At 35.8% G+C, this 23,748-nt stretch overlaps 1 protein-coding gene across 4 annotated transcripts in view; it reads right to left on the bottom strand.

Annotated features, from left to right (window-relative positions):
• The window catches only part of LOC149805292 (G patch domain-containing protein 2-like), an 88,794-nt gene that overhangs the window by 30,834 nt on the left and 34,212 nt on the right, over positions 1–23,748 (bottom strand). For all 4 annotated transcript variants that reach the window (XM_089949214.1, XM_089949207.1, XM_089949198.1 and 1 more), the window contains one exon: positions 591–808. In XM_089949214.1, coding sequence (XP_089805340.1) covers positions 591–808 — 218 coding nt within the window. The remainder of the gene's footprint in view (positions 1–590; positions 809–23,748) is intronic.

The raw sequence follows: 23,748 nt of genomic DNA, 5'->3' as shown, positions 1-23,748 counted from the left end.
CTCAGATAAACTCCTTTTTAAAATTTTTTAAATTTTTGGGCTTAAAAGAAGCCTTGTAGTAGCTACCCCTTTAAATCTTTAAACTTATCAAACAGCTTTAACTGCTTTTTAATCAAGGTTGGATAGAAATAATAGCAAGTACTGTAGAAAAGGCTGAAAAAGAATAGAGGTTAAAAAAAAGGTAACACCAATTTGAAACAAAACAACTGTCAGATGAGCAAAGTGAATGCCTAAGATGTTTTTGTTTTCTTATACATATATACACTTATATACACCATTTTTGTAGGAAAATACTGAAAGACTGAGTGCACTGTTCTTCATGTAATCTCATATTTAAGCATGTACTTAAAAACTTAGTTAACTAGCAAAAATTAGTTAACTAGCAAAATCAAGAATATATCAAGATGTCTAAAGTAATATTAAACTTTAAAACTGAAATAAGTGATTGCTTGTCACAGTTACAAATCATGTGATCAAAAACTTTTGATGGACATGTACAGAATTCCCAACTAATGAAATAAAACACCGAAGCTTGAATGAAACACTCAAATATGGAATTTAAAATTGGATGCTCAATTCCAAACTCTTACCATTTTCATAAGTTTAGTGATTCGTGCTTTGAAGGCCATTTGTGAAGATTTTGGCAAATGTTCAAAGCTGCCATTCAAGATCTGCTGGAACTGTTGATCTGTGACACTACCACCTAAAACACTCTCATGTACTTCCTCATATTCCCACCAGGGGATGATGTTTGGAATCCCACAAACAGGACCTGGCTCATGGAAGAAATCACTCTGTTCATCATCACCTTCAATAGAGAAATACAAGGTCAAAATGGGCTTGTGTTTGCATACCTGGCTGACATCTGCCTAGCAGCCAAATGCATAAGCAGATGGAAATAAATATAAAAAAACTTGAATCAGTAGGATGCTTTGTTAAGAAATTTCTTCCAGTGCTGTTGGGAATAGATGCACATAACTGAATTAATTTATATGGATTGTACATTTAACATCAAAAAGATCTAAAAAAATTTAAGATGTAATCAATGATTACATAGTTTGTGTCTATGATTTTAGTAGTCCCCAGCTGCAACTGCAAACATATTAATTAACATGCAGAAAAGAAAGTCATGTTGAAGTAATCTTAATCTATGACATGTTGGAAAATGTTAAAGGGAATAAAAATCATAAAAGCAATAAACATGAGTACCATGAAAGGCACACTATGCATTTATTCCAAGTTTAATAGTCCTATGTGTAGACAACTTAATTTTTTAGGTGCAGAAACCATTTTCTTTCTTTCCGAATGACCTTCCCCATTGAATGTCTGCTCCTGAAATCAACAGACCCAAAGTGCAAGCCATTTACACAATCTGGACCAGGTCTGTGAGGAAGAACTACTGGTATTATGTGGAAACCATTTTTTTTCTTTTGGTCAATGACCTTTGCCTTTGACCACCAAATTAATAGCCTTCTTGTTTATCCCAAGTGCAAGATATCCACAAAGTCTGGCTTATGCATGTCATAAAGAACTAATATTATGGTGCAAACACCTATTTAAAAGTTCTTTGAGTCAGTGCCTTTACATTTGATGTTAACACTACAAAATCAAATGGGTTCTTCCTTACACCAAGGACTGCTCTGGTGGCCTAGTGGTTAGAGTGTCTGCCTCGGATGTGGGAGGTTGTGGGTTCGATCCCTGGCAGAGTCATACCAAAGACTTTTGAAAAAAAATGGTACTAACAGCTGCCTCGCTTGGTGCTCAGCATTAAGAGGTTAGTGTTAGGAGTGGTCGGCCTGGTGTCAGGATAATGTGACTGGGTGGGACATCATGCTATATGTCTGTGGCATGATGCCCCAGTGCTAGACATCACTATAAATGGCCACAGTGCAGACATCGTAGCGATGACTGAAAAATTGTTAAAGCTACATTAAAAATCCCAATCACATCACATCACCTTACACCAAGTTTGGGAGGTAAAACTCATTTTAATTATGTAATACTTACTTATTATTGCATTGCTACCATATATACTTGCTTATAAGTAAACTTATTTAACCGAAAATTTGTTTCTTGCAGAGTGTTGGTTGTCTTATAAGCATGAGCAGCTGAGAGGGCGATCAGACCACTTTAGGGAATGGTCACCCTTGTTTTTAGACAAAAAAAAATAGTGACCCTTCATAGAGGTCAATACCACGTCTACGATTATTGTTTGTCCCAAACAGAATTGTAGACGAGCCCTCTCTGCTGCTATTAATTAAAAAATTGTTATATTAAAAATAATGGTATATCCAGAATCTCATACTGCAAGAATAGCACGAGAACGATTAGAAGCAATTAAAAAATTTCTTCCCGTGCGAGATTCATTTAGAAAAAATCTACAAGCGCAGCAAGAAGCACAAGTTGAGTACGAAGAAGAAACTATAAAACTGTTTAAACCCGTCACTGCAGCTACTGAACAAGTTGCAACTGTCATCAAAGAAGATCTTCTTCCGGTATCAAAACAAACAGCAGAACAAACTGAAAAAATAGCAAGAAGAACTAAACAGACAAAGAAGATTTTACGAGATCTTCCAACTGATATAGCTGCGGCTCAACCTCCACCTGTTGGTGTGGAAATACTTGAAAGTATTGGAAAACTTCGTACTGAAGTCGCCGATGTGCAAAAAGAACATGCACCTGAACCCGAACTAGTAGAAAAAAATGTAGAATTGATTGCAAAATTTAGGAAAGGGGTTGTTGAAGAAATTAGAAATACTAAAGAAGAACAATTACCAGAAGTAATATTAAATATACTATTTAATAAATCTAGTATTTTAAAACCCTGATATGAAAAAGTAAATGATGATAATCTTATTAAATATATATATCGCGTATATTACAACAAAAAACAAGCTAGAGGTCCAGAATATAAAAATCTTAATAAAGAAATAAAAAGACTTCATAGAGAGAGACTGAAACAACAAGAACAACTATCCCAGTATCAACTTCCTCCACCTTTACAACATAAAAAAATTTCTGCGCCGGCAATGACATATTCACCAGTAGATTCACCACATGGATTTCGAGTAAGTGACTCACCTGACATACCCCTGGTCACCACTGAATTACTTCATCCGGTGATGCAACCACCAGTATTTAAAACACCTCAAGATGAACCTAAAACAGGATCTGGTTTATGTCCTGATAATATCATTAATGATGTGTCACGGTTAGAAGTTCTCATAGGAGGAAAACGTGCTGGAAATAATTCACCAGAAATAATTAATGAAGCAGCTGATATTTGTCGGTGATTATTTCAAGGTGGTATCATGGATATCGGAGTTTACAGAGAACTTATCGATGAACTTGTTGATGACTAGTTGTTAAATAAATGGTAAATTAAGAAAGATGATCATACATAATAATCATCGTAAACCCGTGCAGGTCAGAGCGGTAAACTCATGATTACCAATCTACAGAGCTACTTACGGAGATGGACTTGGTGATGCTATTCAGGGATTATTTACAAGGATAGCTCCAAAAGCAGTACCTGTTGCAAAACAATTATCGATGAAAGCTATCGATATTGTTCATGAAAAAGCTCCTGGAGCAATTGTCAATGTTGCTGGTAAGGTGTTCTCGGCGATCAAAGATAGACTAGCACGATTATTGCGACGAAAACAACAACCGGTAAAATTACCAAGTACTGAGGTGATGCCCGCAGACGTAAGTTAAATAATAAATCAGGCTGCAAATCAAAAACTAGCGGAATTATCTAAAGAGGCAGAAAGAAATATAACATCAAATTTGATAGCAGATCAAGGACCCAGTCAGGCTGCAAATAAAAAACTAGCGGAATTATCTGAAGAAGCAGAAAAAAATATAACAGCAAATTTAATAGCAGGAAGCGGTCTTCGTCGACGATGATTTAGATCATCATTTGGAAAAATGGTAATTATAATAAAAATGTTCAAGCGTGAAACAGACACAGCATTTGACATGGAGGCACCTGTCCTTAAGTATGAATCTGTACGTGATTATCAGTTTTATTCTTATGACGCAAGACAACCAAATCAGCGGGGGAGAATCGAATTACAGGTTCATGATACAAGTAGATATTTCTTGCCCGCTGAGGCGTTTATTGAAGCAGAAGGTAGACTTGTAACGAATGTTATAGCTAATACACCATATGCTGCTAATTTGCGTGTTGGTTTTGTCAACAACGGAATTATGGCGTTGTTTGATAGTGCCACATACATGATTGATGGAAAAAATATCGAATCGATTCAGAAGGATGTTGATGTTGCTAAAACAATAATTGGTCTAGCAAGATATTCTGATGATTACACAAGATCAGCCGGTCCAACAATGATGTTTGCTAAAGATATTACTAACCACGCTGATCATGTTCAGTATATTAAAATACGGACACCACGAGATACTGCATCTGATCCACAACCGGCTGACTTTGAGCACGCAGACAGACCAGGTGCTGCTTTTGATGTTATAGGAAGTGTTAATGCAACTTACAACTTAGGGTTTGCAACACGCCGAGCAGCGTTGTCAGGAAATGATAGAAATTTTTCATCTGCAATTCCATTATCTCACATCTTTGGATTTTACAGAAATGTTAGAAAGGTCATCTTTGGAGCTAAACACACAATTGTGCTCGTAAGAAAAGGTGATGATAATGATGCAATCTGGCGAGGTGCTGGTGTTGCTGATGGTAAAGTAAATATATCAAAACTTTCATTATGGATGCCAGTAATGACTCCATCAATTACTGAGGAACAAAAATTACTTTCTTTTATGGATTCAGGTGGTAAATCATTGCTATCATGGTTAACAGTAACCACAGATGCTATTCAAAGTAATGTTAATGGTTTATTTACATGGCATATAGCATCACAACAGGGTGTTTCTTCACCACGACATATTTTTATTGCACTGCAAAATAATGACCGGACAAATAATCAAGAACATTCACATATGATATTTGACAATCTTGGAGTTAATGAAGTTTCCTTGCGAATAAGTGGACATCAAGAACCAGCTGAAGATATATTGTTAAATTTTGATCAAAATCACGTAGCGCGTGCATATCATCGTTTAATGTCATTCATGGGACGTGATCAAAATGTAGATACTGGTTTGCAAATATCACAATTAGATTTTACAGGTCTATATCCTATTTATTATTTTTCGCTGGAACATCTTGATTTGTCCAAACAGTCTGTCGTTGATATACACTTTCGAGCTCGTGTTACTAACCCTCCAGGTGCTGGTGCCTTCTACAGAGCAATCGCGGTCATACTCAGCGATAAAGCCATGTTACTTGAAGGTGGTAGTGGTCGAATGAGAGTCGTTGATGCACCAGTGGAAAATCTTTAATTATTCAGAAAAATATTATTTATATAAAAATGTTGTATAGTCATGTTAATGTTACTCTGACTCCCGGTCAGGTCAAAAAGCTTCAATCAAAAACCACCAGCAAATGCGGAACTAAAATATCACTAAAACGAGATCAGATGGGTGGTGGTCCAAACAAATTATCGTTGACAAATAATCAGATTAAACATTTCAATAAAGCCCTAGAATCAAAAACTGGAGTTCAATTATGTCTTTCTCCGAGTGCCATCAAAGACATGGTTAAAATAGGTGGTATATTTCCACTTCTCGCGGCTATTCCAGCGTTAATAGCTGCTGCTGCTCCAGCCGTAGCAAAAGCAGCTGCGTTAGGTGCTGTTGGAACAGCTGCTGGAATGTCTCTAAAGAATGCAATAGGAAAGGGGTACAAAAAAAGGGATGCGGCCTAAGATTACCGGGATCTCATTGGCGAAAAGGTCTAAGGCTTCCACGTTAGACGTTCCAGCATCAAATTTTGATTTACTTGATGCTGCTAAATGATTAAAAATAAAAGCCTTTAGAGGTGTTTTTATGCGAGATCAATTACCAAAACAACCAAACAAACTCGAAACAGGTATTATTAATCTCGACTCGAATTCAGGACCTGGTACTTATTGGGTATCATAGGCGGTTGAACCACGTGGAATTGTTTATTTTGATTCGTACGGGTTAGCCCCACCTGTTGAATTTATCAAGTATGTCGCACCACTTCACGCGCAAGTTTGGTATTCAACGCTACCCACACAAACAATGACAGATCCGCCAATATGCGGCCGTGAGGTAATTAATGTACTTAACGCTATATCAAAATCATCCAAACCGCCACATAAAGTTGTGCATGATTATACAAGCAACCGATTCGTTGTGCGTAAAGCGTTTTAAACAGATCTTGGATCTTAAAATATAATGGTTGATATTTACGGAAGAAGATCTTCACACATTAAGAGAAAATCCGGCGATGCTGATCTGTCGAAGTATGTGACTAAAGATGAATTGATATTATGAATCTTGCTGGAGTTGATCCAGATGAGGTTGTTATTTTTCAAGATCGATATGGTAAACTAAAAACGAGCAATATCAGATGGAATGATATAGTTCGACGAGTACTTGGTGCAGTTACGGATAATATTCCTGTGTTTACTGACAGTGGTAGAATCAGAGATTCAAGTGTATCATTTACAACCATCAGAGATGAAATTGCAAGAAGCGTTGCTAATCGCGTGAAAAATACAGGTGACACAATGACGGGTGAACTTAGCATGAACGGAAATAAAATAGTAGTTTTAAGAGATCCAACATCCGACGAAGCTGCAGCAACAAAAAAATATGTCGACACCGTAGATGGTAAATTATCCATGCTGCAGGCAGAGTATGACATTCACGTGGGCGCTTTTGCAAGATTTCGCAGAAACCATCAAAGAACAGCAGAAGAATTCTTCGGCACTCTGCACTCCGTTGACATAAATCTCGCTGATATCAATACGAACATCGACACGATCAAACGAACACAGCAAGACATCGTAGCGGGGATTCCTGAGATCGTTAATAAAACCAATTTGATTAAAATTCAAGCCGGAATAACTCCTTGGCATATCACAAACATCGTATACACTGTATCATCGGGATTCGCAACATGGTCGCAGCAAAACAAAACCATCAAATATACCGCAACAGTCACTGGCGTGTACAGGTTGTCTGTGTTCAGTGCTGCAAAATTTGAAATATTTACAACATTTCCATGGTGTCATTCAACTGATAGGTTTTCGGGGGTTGTATCTGTTATATTAAATAGCGGAACCGAAGAAATATTTATCCTGGAAGCAGACGATAAGAAATTAACCGCAACATCTTACTGGTGGTGTTTGGAATTTGTAGCTGAAACACCTCAATTGGTTACTGCATAAAAATATATGGACGGTGCACAATACAGATACAATCAAGCGTGTGAATGGCAGGCGGCACTAAAAGATCAAGTTGAACAATATACAGTAAAAGTAAAAAAATATCGACGACAATTAGTTATCATTGATGTGTTTGTTTATTCAGTATCCGCTGTTGTTGCTGGAGCAGGTGTTATATTATCAGCGGTGACAATGATGGCACCAGTAGCTGTAACTATTTGTATTTCAGCAGCAACAACGATTGCAGGTGTGCTCAATATCATCACAAAAAAAATATGTACTTGCATGAATGAAAAATTATCCGATTACATGATAAGATTACATACAGTGACGGTAGCATACTCGAAATTATCCTCGTTGTTATCAGCGAGTCTCAGTGATGGAATTATATCTGAGTTCGAGTTTTCAATGATGACTAAAATATATGATGAAGGTATCGGTATTAAAGACATAAATACTAATAATGACTGAATTACTCCTGCAGATCATGACTAACACAACTCCGCCAAAGATAACGATGATCTCGGTAAGTTCAACTAATCCTGAATTTAGTATTAACTTTCCTACTGCAATTCCAGTAAAAGAAATAGCATTAGCTCAATTACGGGTATATTACAGGTGGCCAAATATCAGATCAAAATCATTTAATGGTACACCAGCAAATAATTTGCTTGTATTTGCTAACAAGAACAAACCAGATGGTACTCCTGACTGGATAGATGTTGGAATACCCACTGGTAGTTATGAGATCGAACAAATCAATGAGGAATTTCAACGTAGAATAAAATCAATAACAGGAAAAGAAGCAAAAATATCAATTAACGTTCATGAACCGACCCTGTCCTCGACGGTTGAGATACATTCTCCTGATTATGCCGTTGATATTTATCAATCCACGATAAGATCCGTACTAGGTTGGCCTCAAATATCACCACCGATAACACCGATACCACCAGAACCAAAAAAATCTGATTATGTCATGGACAATAAATCATACCACGGAGTTTAACCATTATACGAGGAAAATTTAATTGAGCTAAAAAACGCAATGTTGGGTAGTATATTTGAATTTCACAGTAAGGATAATATTACATGGTTTTTTACTTATGAACAAGATCTCCAAAGAGAAACAGCTAAATACTTTAATGTACGCCTGGATGATATCAATGATTACTTCAAATTAATTGATCAAGAGCATAAAAAACAACTACAGCGACTACGGCAATTTTTCCAAGAACATCTTTTTGATATAACTTTACACAGCGAAATTATTAAACAAACTGAGATATTAAATCAGCTCGCATATGACATGGAATATTTTAACCAGCAATTAATTCAGGCAATAATCAATCATGTTGACAGCGATGAAAATAAATATAAGCAGCAATTTTTAGACTTTTTTAGAATACCAGAGGCGAATTTACCGAATTTTAAACTTCCTTAGTATAACGTAACCAAGCTAAGAAAATCTGTCAATGATGTCATTGATGAATATTTTCCTAAATACTCGATGTGTGGAAAAAACTAGCCCCACCTCCAACTGTTCTAAGACATAATAATGATCCACATGGCGGCGGCAGACACGTATCTCCGGGAATCGTTAATATAACCAGCATGATTGTGGTCAATCTAGTTTGTGACGTAGTCGATGGTAGCTATCAAATAGATCTCGGAAGATCAAATCAGGCTCAACAAGGATATATTTTATATACATTTACACCACAAGTTCCCCCTGGAAGTTTAATCGTGCAAGAACCAACTAATCCTGTGTATCTGCGGTGTCACAATAATATGTTAATACGAATAAATTTTAAGCTCACAGATCATCTTAATCGCTTAATTGACATGGAGAAGAGCTTGTGATAAATCTGTATGTGAAATCTTAATTAATCCAGTCAATATTATATAATGTACCAGCACGTGATTGTTTTTATACATGACAAAGAAGCACTTGAAAATGCCATCAGAACAGTGTTCTTACAAAACACAGAGCAATTTAATGTTAATTTAGTTATTGATGAATACGGAAGCGAGGATTTCTTATTAACACAAGAACAGTTAGATGAGCTCCGCCGAGAACATATTATCGAGATCATCTGTAACAGAGATCACATTCTAAATTATACACACTCCTGTATCAAACTCGATCAACTTAAAAAAATAATATTTCAGAATAAATAAATATAATCACTGATGGGATAAATTACACAAATTAATCAATTTTTGTACAATCTGAAATAATTCTGAAATGAATCAATCTGATGGGGTAATTGGTACTTAAAATTATACAAATCAATCAGTTTGTTAATTCTGATGGGGTAATTGGTACTGAAAATTATACAAATTAATCAGTTTTCCAAAAAATACCACCAAAAAAAATGTATTATTATTCTGAAATATTTTATTTTTTTATGAATCAATCTGATGGGGTGATTGGTACTGAAAATTATACAAATCAATCAGTTTGCTAATTCTGATGGGGTGGTTGCTACTCAAATGTATACAAATCAATCAGTTTATTAATTCTGATGGAGTGGTTGCTACTCAAAAGTATACAAATTAATCAGTTTTCCAAAAAATATTTTATTATTATTCTGAAATATTTTATTTTTTTATGTAAATTAATTCTGATGTGATATACAGTGAGGGAAATTATACTACTACTCAGGGTTGCTTTGGTCGTTACCCGCTGACATAATTTTTCTTAAGTATCTTATGCGGGTACTGATTGTTTTTTTTGTTTCGTATTTGCTGGATAATCCTGACCTGATCTTTTCTACTGCGACAGAAAGAGGAATACATTCATTTACTTGATCATCGTTCACAATAGCCAGTGACTGAAACATAGCTGCCTGAATCCGCTTTATGAACTTATATTGAGATGATAGAACATACTAATTTTCATTTTTAAGTTCTTCTAACGTTTCAAAATCAGATATTATTTTTTCAGGATTTAGTTCATTAGATATATTAATTCCGTTTTCTTCTAGTTTTTTAATAGCAGAAATAATGTCTTTGATATTTTCATGGTTCATTATATAATATATAAATCTTTAAAATAAAAAAAAATTATCCCTATAGAACCCCTATCGAGTCTTTAGCGAGTTCGTCGGGATGTTTCAATGAAGAGCCCCTATCGAGTCTTTAGCGAGCTCAGATTATGGATGATTATGGATGACGAGCCCCTATTCGAGCGTCTTAGTGAGCTCAGATTATGAATGAAGGACGGCACAAACATATATTATGAAATGAACTTTTTTAGCAAGTTCATTAAGTATGAAATGAAATATATACAATGAATAATTGAATAAAGGACGGCACAAACATATACACTCAGCAAAACCCCACCCACAATAATCAAGCCCGTGGGTGATACGAAAATATGTATCAACCACCGGTTGATATGGTGGTTGAGTTTTGCTGAGTGGGAGGGCTTTTTGCTGCCGCCCCCCAATTATTATAAAAATCGCAACTATGCGCACACCACTGACCAGTTGTCAGCCATGGGGATTCGATCCTGGACCTCGAGCGTTACAGTCCAATACGATACCGATTGAGCTATCAAATCTTATTACAAACATGTTTCTGAAGTTAATATATAGCTAATAATCATTGAAAAGGAACTAATTTCGAATATATTTACTCAAAATACAATTCAAGAAATACGTTTATATAACATATTCTCACCAAACAAAGCTGAATTAAGGAATTTCCTATTTATTATACCACGCCATCTATGATAGAACATCCGGTCCAGATCATCTAATTACTAGATTTTTCCATCCTTCTTATAACATAACTGCTAGATTTTTTCATCCTTCCTATGACTATTACGAGATTTTCCATCCTTCCTATGACTATTACAAGATTTTCCATCCTCTCTATAACTGTTCAATGGAGAAATATATATTACGAGATTTCCCACTCGTAAATCTGTATCATAGTCAAGGGAGTGTTTAGTTGTTAATATTACTTGACAAAAAAATAACCACACGTACGCATAAATACATAATCACACATATGTACACAATCTCGCAATATATTTCTGCACTGAACAAGGAAAATGCAACTGATTTTTAATTCCAAACACTATATACACGTATTTCTGTAATCGAGTAAATACATGCAGGATCCCTGTGCTGTACTGTAGATCTAAAATTAACCCGCCACGATCGATACAGACTAGACGCTGGATTCTGCACTCAGTAAGCTGGAATATACATGTCGGTTTTCTGTAGTTTAGATGTAATGTCTATGTGTTGCACTGTTCTAAATGTTTCACGAAAAGAACAGAAAAATACACAAACTGTATATTTTTGTAAGTTAGAAATCATAAACGGGTATGCTCCACCAGGCATCAAAGACCTTGGATGTTGTATATGATTATGACCATATACCGAGGATCATAAAATTACCTCCCTTTCATGAGTCAAAAAATAAGTAGTATAATAATGATAATTTCTGACCCCCCCAAAAAATAAATCTAATTCGAGGTGGTGATGATAGTTAACAGTACTGAAAGGTGATTCTCTGTTTATATTTTTTTGAGAAAGTAGATCTGGTTATATTTTCTGCTACTTTTTGCACTGAATATGAGTGAATATCAAAGTATTTCGCAGCAGAACATATCGAACGAAATATAATTACTTCGCCAGTTTCTGTGTTTGTAGAATTTACCGCCCTCTTTCCGATTGTTTTACATCTTCCAGTATTACCACATGCAGAGTTCACGCTTTGCATGACAACACAAAGGTTGGATAAACTATTATTTTGAGGATCCCTGTCAACATGATCAATAACAAGACCGTCATTGATCACTCCGAAGAAACATTCGTAGATGAAACGATGACAATGATAATGTTTCTTCCCAACAGTAAACATTAGATAACCAGTATTAGTAACAAAACCAACCGGTTTTTTTAACCTGCAGTGTCTGATGACACCATTACGATCTGATTCATAGTTTGTTATGACAGGATGTGGGACAAATATATTTTGCTCCATATATGCAATAACATTATTTGTTTAAATCATTGTTTGTCTGAAATCTTGATATATAATCCTCCACGGATTTTATAGCGTTTTCACCATTATTATTTTTTTTGTCATAATATCTTTTAAGTTCTCTGAACCGTTTTCCACCGCACTTTCCACATAATTCTGTTTTTCCTCGCACTCCAATACCACATCGCAGACACGGTATTGGTCCTAGACTCCCCCGCCGTATGCCTTGTAAGTGCATCCAACAAAATTCACCTCTACAAGATCTGTTGCATCGATTTACTGAACTGATCATGAGCCATCTGCATTGAGACATTGTATATATATAATATTCTTTATTTAAATATTTGTTTTAATTATATGAACGAGTTTGAGAGATTATCCCAAACTAGGTCTGTTAAATATAAATTTAATCTCGACAGATTATCTTCTGATTTACCAGTACGAGATTTGGTTGATCCAAAAAATAAAAGTTTGATCAATAAAATTCACGATGCCAAGAAAGAATTTTACACGGATGGTGCATCTCATACATGGTCAACGTTCAAGATTATACGCAATACTGTCAAGGACGCTACAATGAATGACATGCGAGCGGAAACTATCATTAACTACATCGCTGAATATGAGGGCAATCAAAAATATTTCTTTAGAGTAAAATTTATTGTACTAACAGAAACAGGCAGTTGGATTATCCATGACAAATATGATCCTGTCCTTGGTAATAATAAAATCGCCATATTAAGTAAAAATTCCAGACCGGGTTTGTTGACGGGTATTGACAAACCGTATTATGAGCGAGCATATCCTCTAACAGCAGTTATTTATGGAATCTATGAGATAAATAAAAAACTCAACGTTGATAAACTGACACCCATGAAATTTTCAAGGTTAAATTGTGTAGCCGAACGAGTAATAGAACACTTTACAAACGCGATGCGTGGAAACGGATTAACTGATTTAAGACGTGAAAAAATAAACTCGTGGGCTGATTCAGTTAAGGATACTGGTGCTACAATAAAAGATGTTGCTGAGTTAGGAAAACTATTAAAATTTCCAATAACTGTAGCGACAATAACGGGAGAAATACTGTATGAATCAAAATATAAATGAAAAGGAGCTTCAATAAATATTATTGATCATAATGCGCACGCATGGACCAGCGCAGTAACAATATTTCCACGTGATCGAACTATTAGATTTTACCCCCCAGATACGAGTATGCTTGATTTTATCAACAAAATAAGTAAAAATGATTCTGTATCGGTATGGTTATTTAAAAGTAATGAGGAAGGTGGATTTGATCAGTTTGTTAGACCAAACGGTGAAATATATCGAACAGAATTTCTCCATGACGAGATGAAAAATATCGCGGAGAAGTTTTTAGAGTGCAAGCACGCGGAAAATACTGACAAATTACTAACTAACTGCTTTACCGTTCCATCTGTTGCGGCTCATTTCACTAGAGAAAGAAATTCATGGAAACCAACACTATTTGATTTACTTGAAGATGTACGCGCAAGTTGCGTCGAATATGGACACGGCGGATTGTGGAATACCAAATATAATTACAATGATGTCATTTCGGTTGATATGGTTGCATGTTATCCAGGAAGTTTTCTAGGATACGGAGATTGTTCTGTATACTTTAAAAGATTTGGTCACCCTACAAACGAGATGACGCGAGTGGCAATTAATGGACCATTACCTGATTTTGATCTGACTGGATTCGCTTGTGTTGAATCATTCGAGCTTAACAAAAATCTTCACAAGTTTTGTTATGTTTGGTTTGGCAGACATTTTTGTGAAAAACGTTGGGCACCTATAGTTTTATTACAATATATGCTAGATTGTGCGGTACTGACATCGTTGGTGGTTAGTGAGGCAATTATACCATATCATGCACAGACCGAAGTTTGGTTGCACATGTCAGATTCTATCAGTATTGATGAAATTATTAGCGAGGTTAAGGAAAAATGTCCTGGCGTTTCCGAAGATGATATTATGAAAGAAGCTCCTAAAATTCTTGAGATTAAACTTAAAACCGCAAAAGATCTAGGTAGAAAAATTATAGGTAAATTTACTCAAGGTGGTGCATATGATCATAAAAGACATCACGCACGAATAATTCTAGATGATGCCGAGTACGATTTTATAATCGCTGATACAACAGTTAAAGATATATTTGTAAATCGAGAAAGTGTTTATTTATCCGACGGAACAAAATTGGGTACGATCGTTAGTTACATAAATGATATCTCCCCACAGTATACTCATCTAAGATCTTCCATGTTGGCTTATGTTTCTATAAATTTATTATCGATGATTAATAGATTTCCTGAGACCGCAGTCAGAGTTGCAACAGATTCGTTTTATATTTCGAGTAAATATTTAGAGTCTGTTATGAAATTTACAAGTAATGATGAACGATGGAGTTCATGGAGAATAAAAAAGGAAATATTACACAATTCTACAGAATCAGCAGATGTTCCAATGAGTATTTTATCGTAAGGGTAATAAAATACCAGAAATGTCGAAAGCGCCATCGTTGAGTGATCCAATAACTAGATATAAGACAGTTTATCTCAATGGACCTGGTGGATGCGGCAAAATGACTTGAGCGATTAATGTTTTTAGAAATTCAGATATGATCGTGCTGACACCCACACATAGACTTGCACGCGAGATGAAACAACAACAAGTACAATCGTGCACGTATCATAGTTTCTTTCGATGGTGCGGGGATACATGGACTCCTGAGCGAATGGGAGAAAAATATATACCTAAAATAATTATTTGGGATGAGATATGCACGGTGTCATTAGATACATTAAAAATGTTTCTTGATTGGTTGCTGACGAAAAATACCACTGTAATAATGTGTGGCGATCATGGTCAACCGCCTCCTTTTGTTGGACCATCTCCACATGATTGGTTAAACAATTTCGTCGATTATTATGAAGAAACAGATGATGATCAAAGAGCTCTCGATGCAAATTTAAAGGAATTAAAAAAATTAATCAGATTACAATCAAACAAAATTCAGTGTGAAATAATACGCGGAGTAATCTCAGAGACCTCAATGAGTGATTTTTTTAAATTTATGGAGACCCACCGATTTGATAGTAGCAAGCAGAAAAATAATCAGAGACGATTTACAACAGCAGTTATTTCAGCTGCATAAAGAAAAATATTCAGAATTACCCATACCATTATGTTACAGACCATCAGATACACGAAAACAGAATATTAATGTTGATATTCCAGGACAGACTGAGAATCAAAATCTTGTATTAAATGATATTGTCGCTGTTGATATCAGTGTGGTCGAAGATGCATTACGCGCTGACAAATCTCCATGGGTGTTAGGATACGCTATGACGATCCACTCGTCTCAGGGATTAACTATTTCTGATACACGAGTCTGGATTGTAGACGATCGTATCGAGTGATCAAATTTAGTCTATTTAGCGGTATCGAGGGTTAGAAAAATATCTCAATTACGGAGAATTATAATCCCTGAAATCGTTAATAAATTCAACGTCATCGATGATGACATAATAAGAAAAAAATTAATCGGATACAAACAATCTGATAAAAAAAATAAAAGCGACTTTGATCTTGATGTTGAATTTATTATTGAGTTAAAACAGCAGCAGAATAATCATTGCGCAAATTGCAATTGTATAGGACTCACGGTACTAATTCCACTCCAATGGTAAACATATGGAAACACTATCATATTCAAAATTCAATAACTTAAATTTATGGGTGCTGATAATAACACCTATAATTTTTCGTGCACATCTAACCTTGGTGCAAGCTTATGTGTGGAGAACACCATATGACCCGCGGCAATTTGTTTACATACATGTGCATGAAACACGTGTTATTGATTCTGCACCAAATGAATCAGGTGCTACTTTCAGTACTGAGTACTCCTGAGTCAAGCCTGTAAAAATGCTAAAGTTGCATCAGTAGAAATTTGTCAATATTTTTTTTACATTACATATAGGATAAGCTCTCAAAAGATATTTTTCCTAAAATTTTAATTTTCATTATTAACCAATTATGGACCACCAAACCTGTAAATACTCTATCATTTCTTCACCCATTTCTAGACTGGTTCACAGTTCTTCCATATAATTAGTACCGTGTGTCCTATAATGCTGTGGAGGTATTCGAGTAATGATTCAAGACAATTTACCATAGACAGAAAAGATAATAGTCGCGGTCATACACGAGAAAATACCATGTTGACCTGTCTTGAGTGTAATCAACGTCAGGGTGCTGGCACTAGTGCTAGTTAAGTGATCGCGGTGGTAGTTGTGTATCCGTGGGAATTATTTGTAGTTGTTCACGTACAAATCCACGTTGAGGAGCAGCCGAATCTAGTCTGTAGATTGCGGGTCTACCTGAGGATCTTGTCACGGTGGATATTTTGTGTGTGGTAACACTCCAAATAGGATCAGTCGCTCTCGCTTTACCACCTTCAAGTTCACCCGGTTCATATAAATATCTAACTGTAACATCACCCAATATTTTTTGTTTTTCAGTATCTTTTCGCTGTGTTGGTATATTTTTTTTTTGTAATTGCATTAATGGGTTTCATGTTGGTTGTTCGTGTAATCTCATTATTTAACGCAGCTATCACACTTGGTAATCTTGCAACCCATTCGCGAGATCTTTTATCTTGAATAAATTCCTTGGCATATTGATATCCAAATAACCACTCAGCAAGGTTCGATTAAATCGCTCAACAATTGCCTGATCACGGTGAATTGCAGTATGACCTCGTCGTATTTTGGTATTATGTCGTTTCATCAATGATGATATTGGACCAAGAAATTCCTTACCAGGATCAACCTGTAGCAGCTGTGGCCATCACAGACCACCTTGTGGTCCGAGTCCTCGTTGATAAATTCGTTCAAACGCATCAGCTACTTCAGATGATGTTTTCGTTGATAGCGGCTCTGCCTCTTTATATCTACTTGCAACATCAACTACAGTTAACGCGTACTTGTACGTTTTTCCACGCACAGTATCATGTGGTAAAAACAGCATATCAGCTTGATGAACTTCATTAGGAACACTGACATTGAAATACGCGTACTGAATTCGTTTCAGTGGTGGTAGATAAATTTGCCATATTGCCTGTTTGGATAACCACGCTTTAGCAGTAGAATGTTTAACCGCTGCTGCATCAGCGAGTTTACCAATTGCTGCTTTGCCTCTCCAATATCCTCTTGGTGAATAATAAATTAATTCCATTATATATTACCAGACCCAAACGCTAATTTACCTTTCATTGCGGATCTTACTAACCAATTAGCTAATGATTCTCTGATATTTTTATTTTTTATAGAATTCAATGCATGAATTAATTTCACATCTGCAATATGACTATCTTGTAGATTTTTACTCTTATAAGCTACATCATGAACATGACAAGCTTTATCAATAGCGTTTACTGGTTCCTCGCCTGGGTTTGGCTGATCTTGATTATCAAGTCTGATATAGAGTCGAGTACCAGGACCGCAATAATTATATCCTTGTAGATGTTTTTCTCCTGAGTATTTAGCCCATGGAGTACCTGGAAACTTTGACATCAAATTAGCAATATCACCACCGCGCTTATTAGGTAAAAACGAAAATTTCTTTCTACCACACACAGAACATTTTCCACCATACGCAATTTTTTTATTTTTTATTATAACTGTAGCTAAATCAGTAGTCAGAGTTTTAACTCTACAGCATAAACAATATAAATTCATGTTATCATATATATGGATATAATTGATTTCTCAGCGACAAGAAAACGAGAACCTGTTAAGCATCATCCTGCACTACCTAATTCCATCAGAATGATTATCATAGGACCATCTGGATCGGGTAAGACGCAGTTATTACTTAATCTGATAATGAGATGGTTGAAATGGGATAAATTATATTTAGTAGCACCATCCGTTGATAATCAACGATGTTATGAAGTATTAAAAGATTTTAACGAGAATGCAAGATTACTGGACGAAAATAATGATGTTATAGAGTTTATAACAGATATTGATGAAGCACCGTCCGTTGATGTTTTAGACGGATTTATTAATAATTTAGTTGTATACGACGATGTAATGCTAGATAAACAATCAAATCGAGCCAGAATATTTTCTCGCGGCAGACATAAAAATACAGATGTGATCTATGTTACTCAACGATATACACAAATTCCAAAAGTGATCAGAGACAACTGTAATATTTTAGTTGTATTTAATGGCGTAGACACACACACGCTGCGAAATATTCATTAAACTTGGTGCAGTGGTGACATGGATATAATTAAATTCAGAAATTTTTTCTCACGAGTGCAAGCTACTCCGCATGGATTTATAACAATAAATTTACATGATCCTAGAACAAGATATCGTGTGGGTCTTGACAAAATATTTGGACAACAGGGGTGATGATAAAATTAAATTGAATTAAAAAGATATCATTAATATAATGAACAATTGTGCGTGGCTGCGTCAAGGAACCAGTAACAAATGTGATAAAAAATGCCGTGGAGAATATTGTAAAAAACATAATTATCTTATAAAGAAAAACCCTCATGCTGGTCCACGAAGTTGTGTTGGTTGTAACAACGGCGTTAGAGGATTATATCAGATTTGTAAAAATTGCGGTGGAGATCGATACATAAGTTTAATGATATATTACAGAAAAAGAAAGAACATAAATCCATAAATAGAAAAACCATCATCAGAACTTGAATATTACTTGAAACATAGAATAAATTCCCAGGATTCAGATGAAGATTCCCAGGATTATTCAGAATAACATAGCAGCAGAGAGGGCTCGTCTACAATTCTGTTTGGGACAAACAATAATCGTAGACGTGGTATTGACCTCTATGAAGGGTCACTATTTTTTTTGTCTAAAAACAAGGGTGACCATTCCCTAAAGTGGTCTGATCGCCCTCTCTGCTGCTGCATGACATACAAAAAAAAATTGATAATCTTGGGATACTGTCAGAAACTCAAGATGTTTGCAGTACATAAAAATACAGAAAATTCAAATAGTACATTTTTATGCTGCTATTCCCATTCAGAAATGTGTATATGGTATGTACTATGTTTATCTGTTTCATGATGGTATTTATTCCTGTTATCTGGATTTTAAAATATTACATGTAAATTAAATATCACCCACTGCAGATTGGTGTGTCTACTGTGGGTATTTACTAGCAAGTATATTGTGCCTATTCTTGTATAATTCAAAACAAGATGTATTTGTGTTTTGCTGTATAAACACTGTGTTGGATTCAATAAAAGTTTTGATTAAAGTTTCCTATTTCATAAATTTGATTTTTAATTCCAAAGTGATATTTCCCAAGTGTAATGTTAGTGCATGTGACCTGATAAACTCTTGGCTGGCAAAGGCAGAACTCATTTATTCACTTGTTTATTTTCTAGTTGACAATCAATTTGATCGAGTTGCAAATAGACCATGTACTGGTGAGTGCCAAGAAGAGTTCAAACTCTTCCAGTGAATGTTTGACTTTAATCCCTTTAGCTTGTACAGGCAGCACACACTTTATTTTCTCACGTGACAACCCTTTGATCGAGCCTCAAGTTTGATACTTGCCCAGTGCCAAGTAACAGAGAGTGGTTATTTAAACTCCCTGCGATCTTGAGATTTCACAGACTGTATGATCAAAGTATTACTTACAGAGCTCAAGGTCAGTCTCTACATAAGCATCTGCATATGACAGTGAAGCAGATGAAATGTAGTCATATGATATTTATGATGACTTGACGACAATAGAGCATTTCTGAACTTTATCAGACAATGAGGAGGAATTCTTGAACTTTGTACCAGATGGTATTAGATTGTGGCATTTATAGGATTCTGTGAATAAATAAACATAGACCTAACTTTCGTTGTTTCTTTGTAAGATGTGTGGAATTAACATTGTATGGGATATTGAATCAGGTCATTCTGAAATATTTTTATACTGGTATGTGGCCTATAATTGAATTCATGGATTTATCATACCAATGAATTTAATGGATTTATTTAGAACAAACTGTAAGTTGTCAATTTATTTTGACATGTTCCACTCAATAATATAACTGTATTGTACAATAGTTCTGTTGTTATTTATCTATCCAGCTGGGCTTGTTTATTTTTCCAATTTTCAGCACAAGATAGGCTATACATGGCTGCCAGTATAACTGGTGGAGGAAGAACCCTGGAAAACCCAGAGAAGAACCACCGACCCACGAGAAGCTACTGGCAGGCTTTCCCACGTACCCACGCTAGCCGAGCCTTGGACTCGAACCCACGCTGACAGAGGTGAGATGGCAGTGATCCGGAATGGTGTGTGCTTTAGACCACTCTGCCACTCGTGGCCCTCATAAATGTTTATGCTCTAATCAGGCAAACTGAGATGGGGGATTTCAACAGGAAAGGGAGCAATAAAATGTTGCTGATTCTTAGCTAAAAACCCAGGTTGGCAATGAAATGAGACCAAATTGTTGTTACCACTGAAACAGAAAAAACAGGAATTTCACTACATCTCCTTGCTGATGATGAGGGGAGGAGGAAGGGTGTGTTACAGGGTAAAATTCTTGAAGGAAGATACCCTCAAAAGTTCAAAAGAAAGTTTAGATAGTAACCAAAGAACACACGTGTTCCACCTTGCATTTACGAGCATAGAACTGGTTGATGGATCTCAAAGTACCTCTCACAGTTCTGAAAGATGTGCATCCAACCCTATTGTGGACCTCTCAGAGAACTTAAGTGTTAGATAGGGCTGCTTTACAGAACTTAATAGTGAATACTGAGCAATCTTTTCCTTAAAAAGAGAAAAAGAAGAAAATTTGCAACTGCAGTTACAGGGACCAGATAGGATCATTGCATCTCTAACTTCACCAATTACAGAAACTTCTCCACTAGGCATCATAAACTCTGGGTGCAGATTGCTGTCTACCATGAATGATGCATTTGGCAACTTTGCTTGAAAACTCGTCTTGGCAGAAATAATTTCTTAGCCACAGGCACATAGATGGTAACTTTAAAAAAATCACAAGCCCTGATTCAAATTCCACAAGCTCAGACTCCAATTTTCATATGCCAAAAATGGTTCTTTTTTAAAAATGTTATCTGTCACTCAAAGTTGCAAGTATTACATTTCAAATATGAAAAGATGTAACCAAAATCATATTAAATTTATTTGTGTTGATTTTGGATCTCAAAACATCTGATGTAAAGTGATGTCTTCCTCCAGGTCCTGAGGTCAGTCATTATCTAACTGCTCTAACAGCATCTTTCTCACCCAGTGGATCAACAGTGTTCATTAGTATCTGGACATATGTTGATTTATACAGTTCCTCTTTTTACCCATTTGATGTTGTTCATAGGTGTCACTTAATATGTTTGATCTCTTTATTACTTAAAATACATCAACAAACATTCCACATTTAGCCTAAACTCACCAAATTACAATGATAAAGTAATAAATTAAGAACATGTGCATACACGCTAGCCTTAATCCCATTAAATGATGCAGCTGCACATCAATGCACTCGCTGCAACAATTGCTGGAACAGTTCCAGTACCCAATAGTCAGAGTCTGGCTGATTTCAAGCAGAAAAATGTCCACAATGGTATTTTAGAATCAGATGTATGTCAAGCTATGTAAGCACTAGTTATAGTAAAACAGGGCATCTGTTCTCCATTCACAGATCACATACTTTGCTTTATACTCAAAGTTTACTGCATTTGATAGAAGTAGATGATGAGGCGCATACATGGGGATAAACGTTAATAATTTACAAGTCTTTCTACATCTTGAAAATAAATTTCCACATTTCATCAGTGAAATGGGCATCTCAATTAGACAGGCTCCAGGTACTGGGGTATCACATATTTTTAACACTGATTTGATATAAGACAGGCATGAACAGAGAGTACATGAGGGACCCTCTGTAGTGCAACAGTAGATCCATTCTCAGTGGTAATTTTCCTTTGGAACATCAACCAACTGGTGAAAGAGATCACTGAACCATAATCTTTGGGTCAACAGGAGAGCTATCAGGATGAGCTGGGACTTGGGAAGTCCTGACTCTGTGAAGAACCTGACGGATTATTCTGAAAGGTGGTAAGGTGTGGGGATATAGTAAATTCCACCTCAGATTAAAGTCTGGACCACCAATGCCCTCTTATTTGGCAGTGGAAAAAAAGTAAAAAGGGAGATTGTTGTTCAGCTTTGTTGTTAACAGGTCTGTCAATCACCTTCCTCATAAATGAAAAAAAGTCTCAGCTACAAACTGGTGTAGTGACCATTCCATGATAACAGCTCACCCTGATCTGTCTGCTAGATCATACCTCTTGCTTGTGATGTGGTGGACTCTTGACTCAAGAGTGATCTCCTCCAATGCTGTCTAGAGCAGGGGATGAAAAACTTCCAAGCTGAGAGAAGGGTCTCGAGTGCCCTTCAATGTCTGAAGTACACTATGCACATGTTGTCAACAGTGACTATGATGCAGTGATGTGATCATGGCAACATTTACTATTAGAGGGATGAAACATGCAGCACCACTTTGCTAGCATTGTCATCAAAATAAAAAAAAAATCAACATTTTAAAAAAAAAAATACAGCAAGGACTGGGGAGAATGAACATATACAATACAAAAGATATGTGATTTACAGTAGAAATGACAAACTATGCATGAACTCACAAAGTCAGACAAAAAAAATGCATAAATTGAAAAGTTTTAAACACCAAAGAGACCTGTATAACTGCATAAAAAGAAGGAACATATTCCTACTGTCAGAAGTGGCCAAAGGTATCAGACTGGGTTCATATTTTTATTTCTTTTTTACTCTAGACCTCCAATTACTAACTGGAGAAGGGAATAATGTCCTTTGACTGGTGACTAGTACCTGGAAAAGATACAGCAATGTAAAAATAGCAGGTATTTTATTAGTTACCTGTATTAAAATAATTTTTTCACAGTTACCTTGACCTTCGACCATTTCAGCTCAAAATTGGTAGGATTCTTCTTTACCCAAAGTGCTAGCCATCCACAAAATCTGTTCACTAAAGTAGGTGGTAACTCATGTTCGTCCTTACCCTATGTGGAAGCTATACTCAATGTTAGGTAACTAGACTGGTGTAGAATCAGTTGTTGTGTAGAAACCATTTGAATACTTTGAGTCACAGTGATCTATGAGCTTTTGAACCTAAAACTGATAGGATTCTTCCCGACCCTAAGTGCTACCCATTAACAAAATTTGATAACAAAAGACTGTGGACAACCATACGGTGCATATAAGAACATTCTTTTCTATGTTATCAAAGCAGTACATCTACTTGCTAGGTACGATTATGAGGCGACCAAAACAAGAAATTAATTTTTTCTTTACTTCTTTTTTTCTTCAAATTATTGCTGATAA

This window comes from Sinohyriopsis cumingii, chromosome 2 (genome assembly GCF_028554795.1).
Source record: "Sinohyriopsis cumingii isolate HCF-2022 chromosome 2, ASM2855479v2, whole genome shotgun sequence".
In the NCBI taxonomy this organism is placed as follows: domain Eukaryota; kingdom Metazoa; phylum Mollusca; class Bivalvia; order Unionida; family Unionidae; genus Sinohyriopsis; species Sinohyriopsis cumingii.
This window is presented reverse-complemented; position numbering and strand designations above follow the sequence as displayed.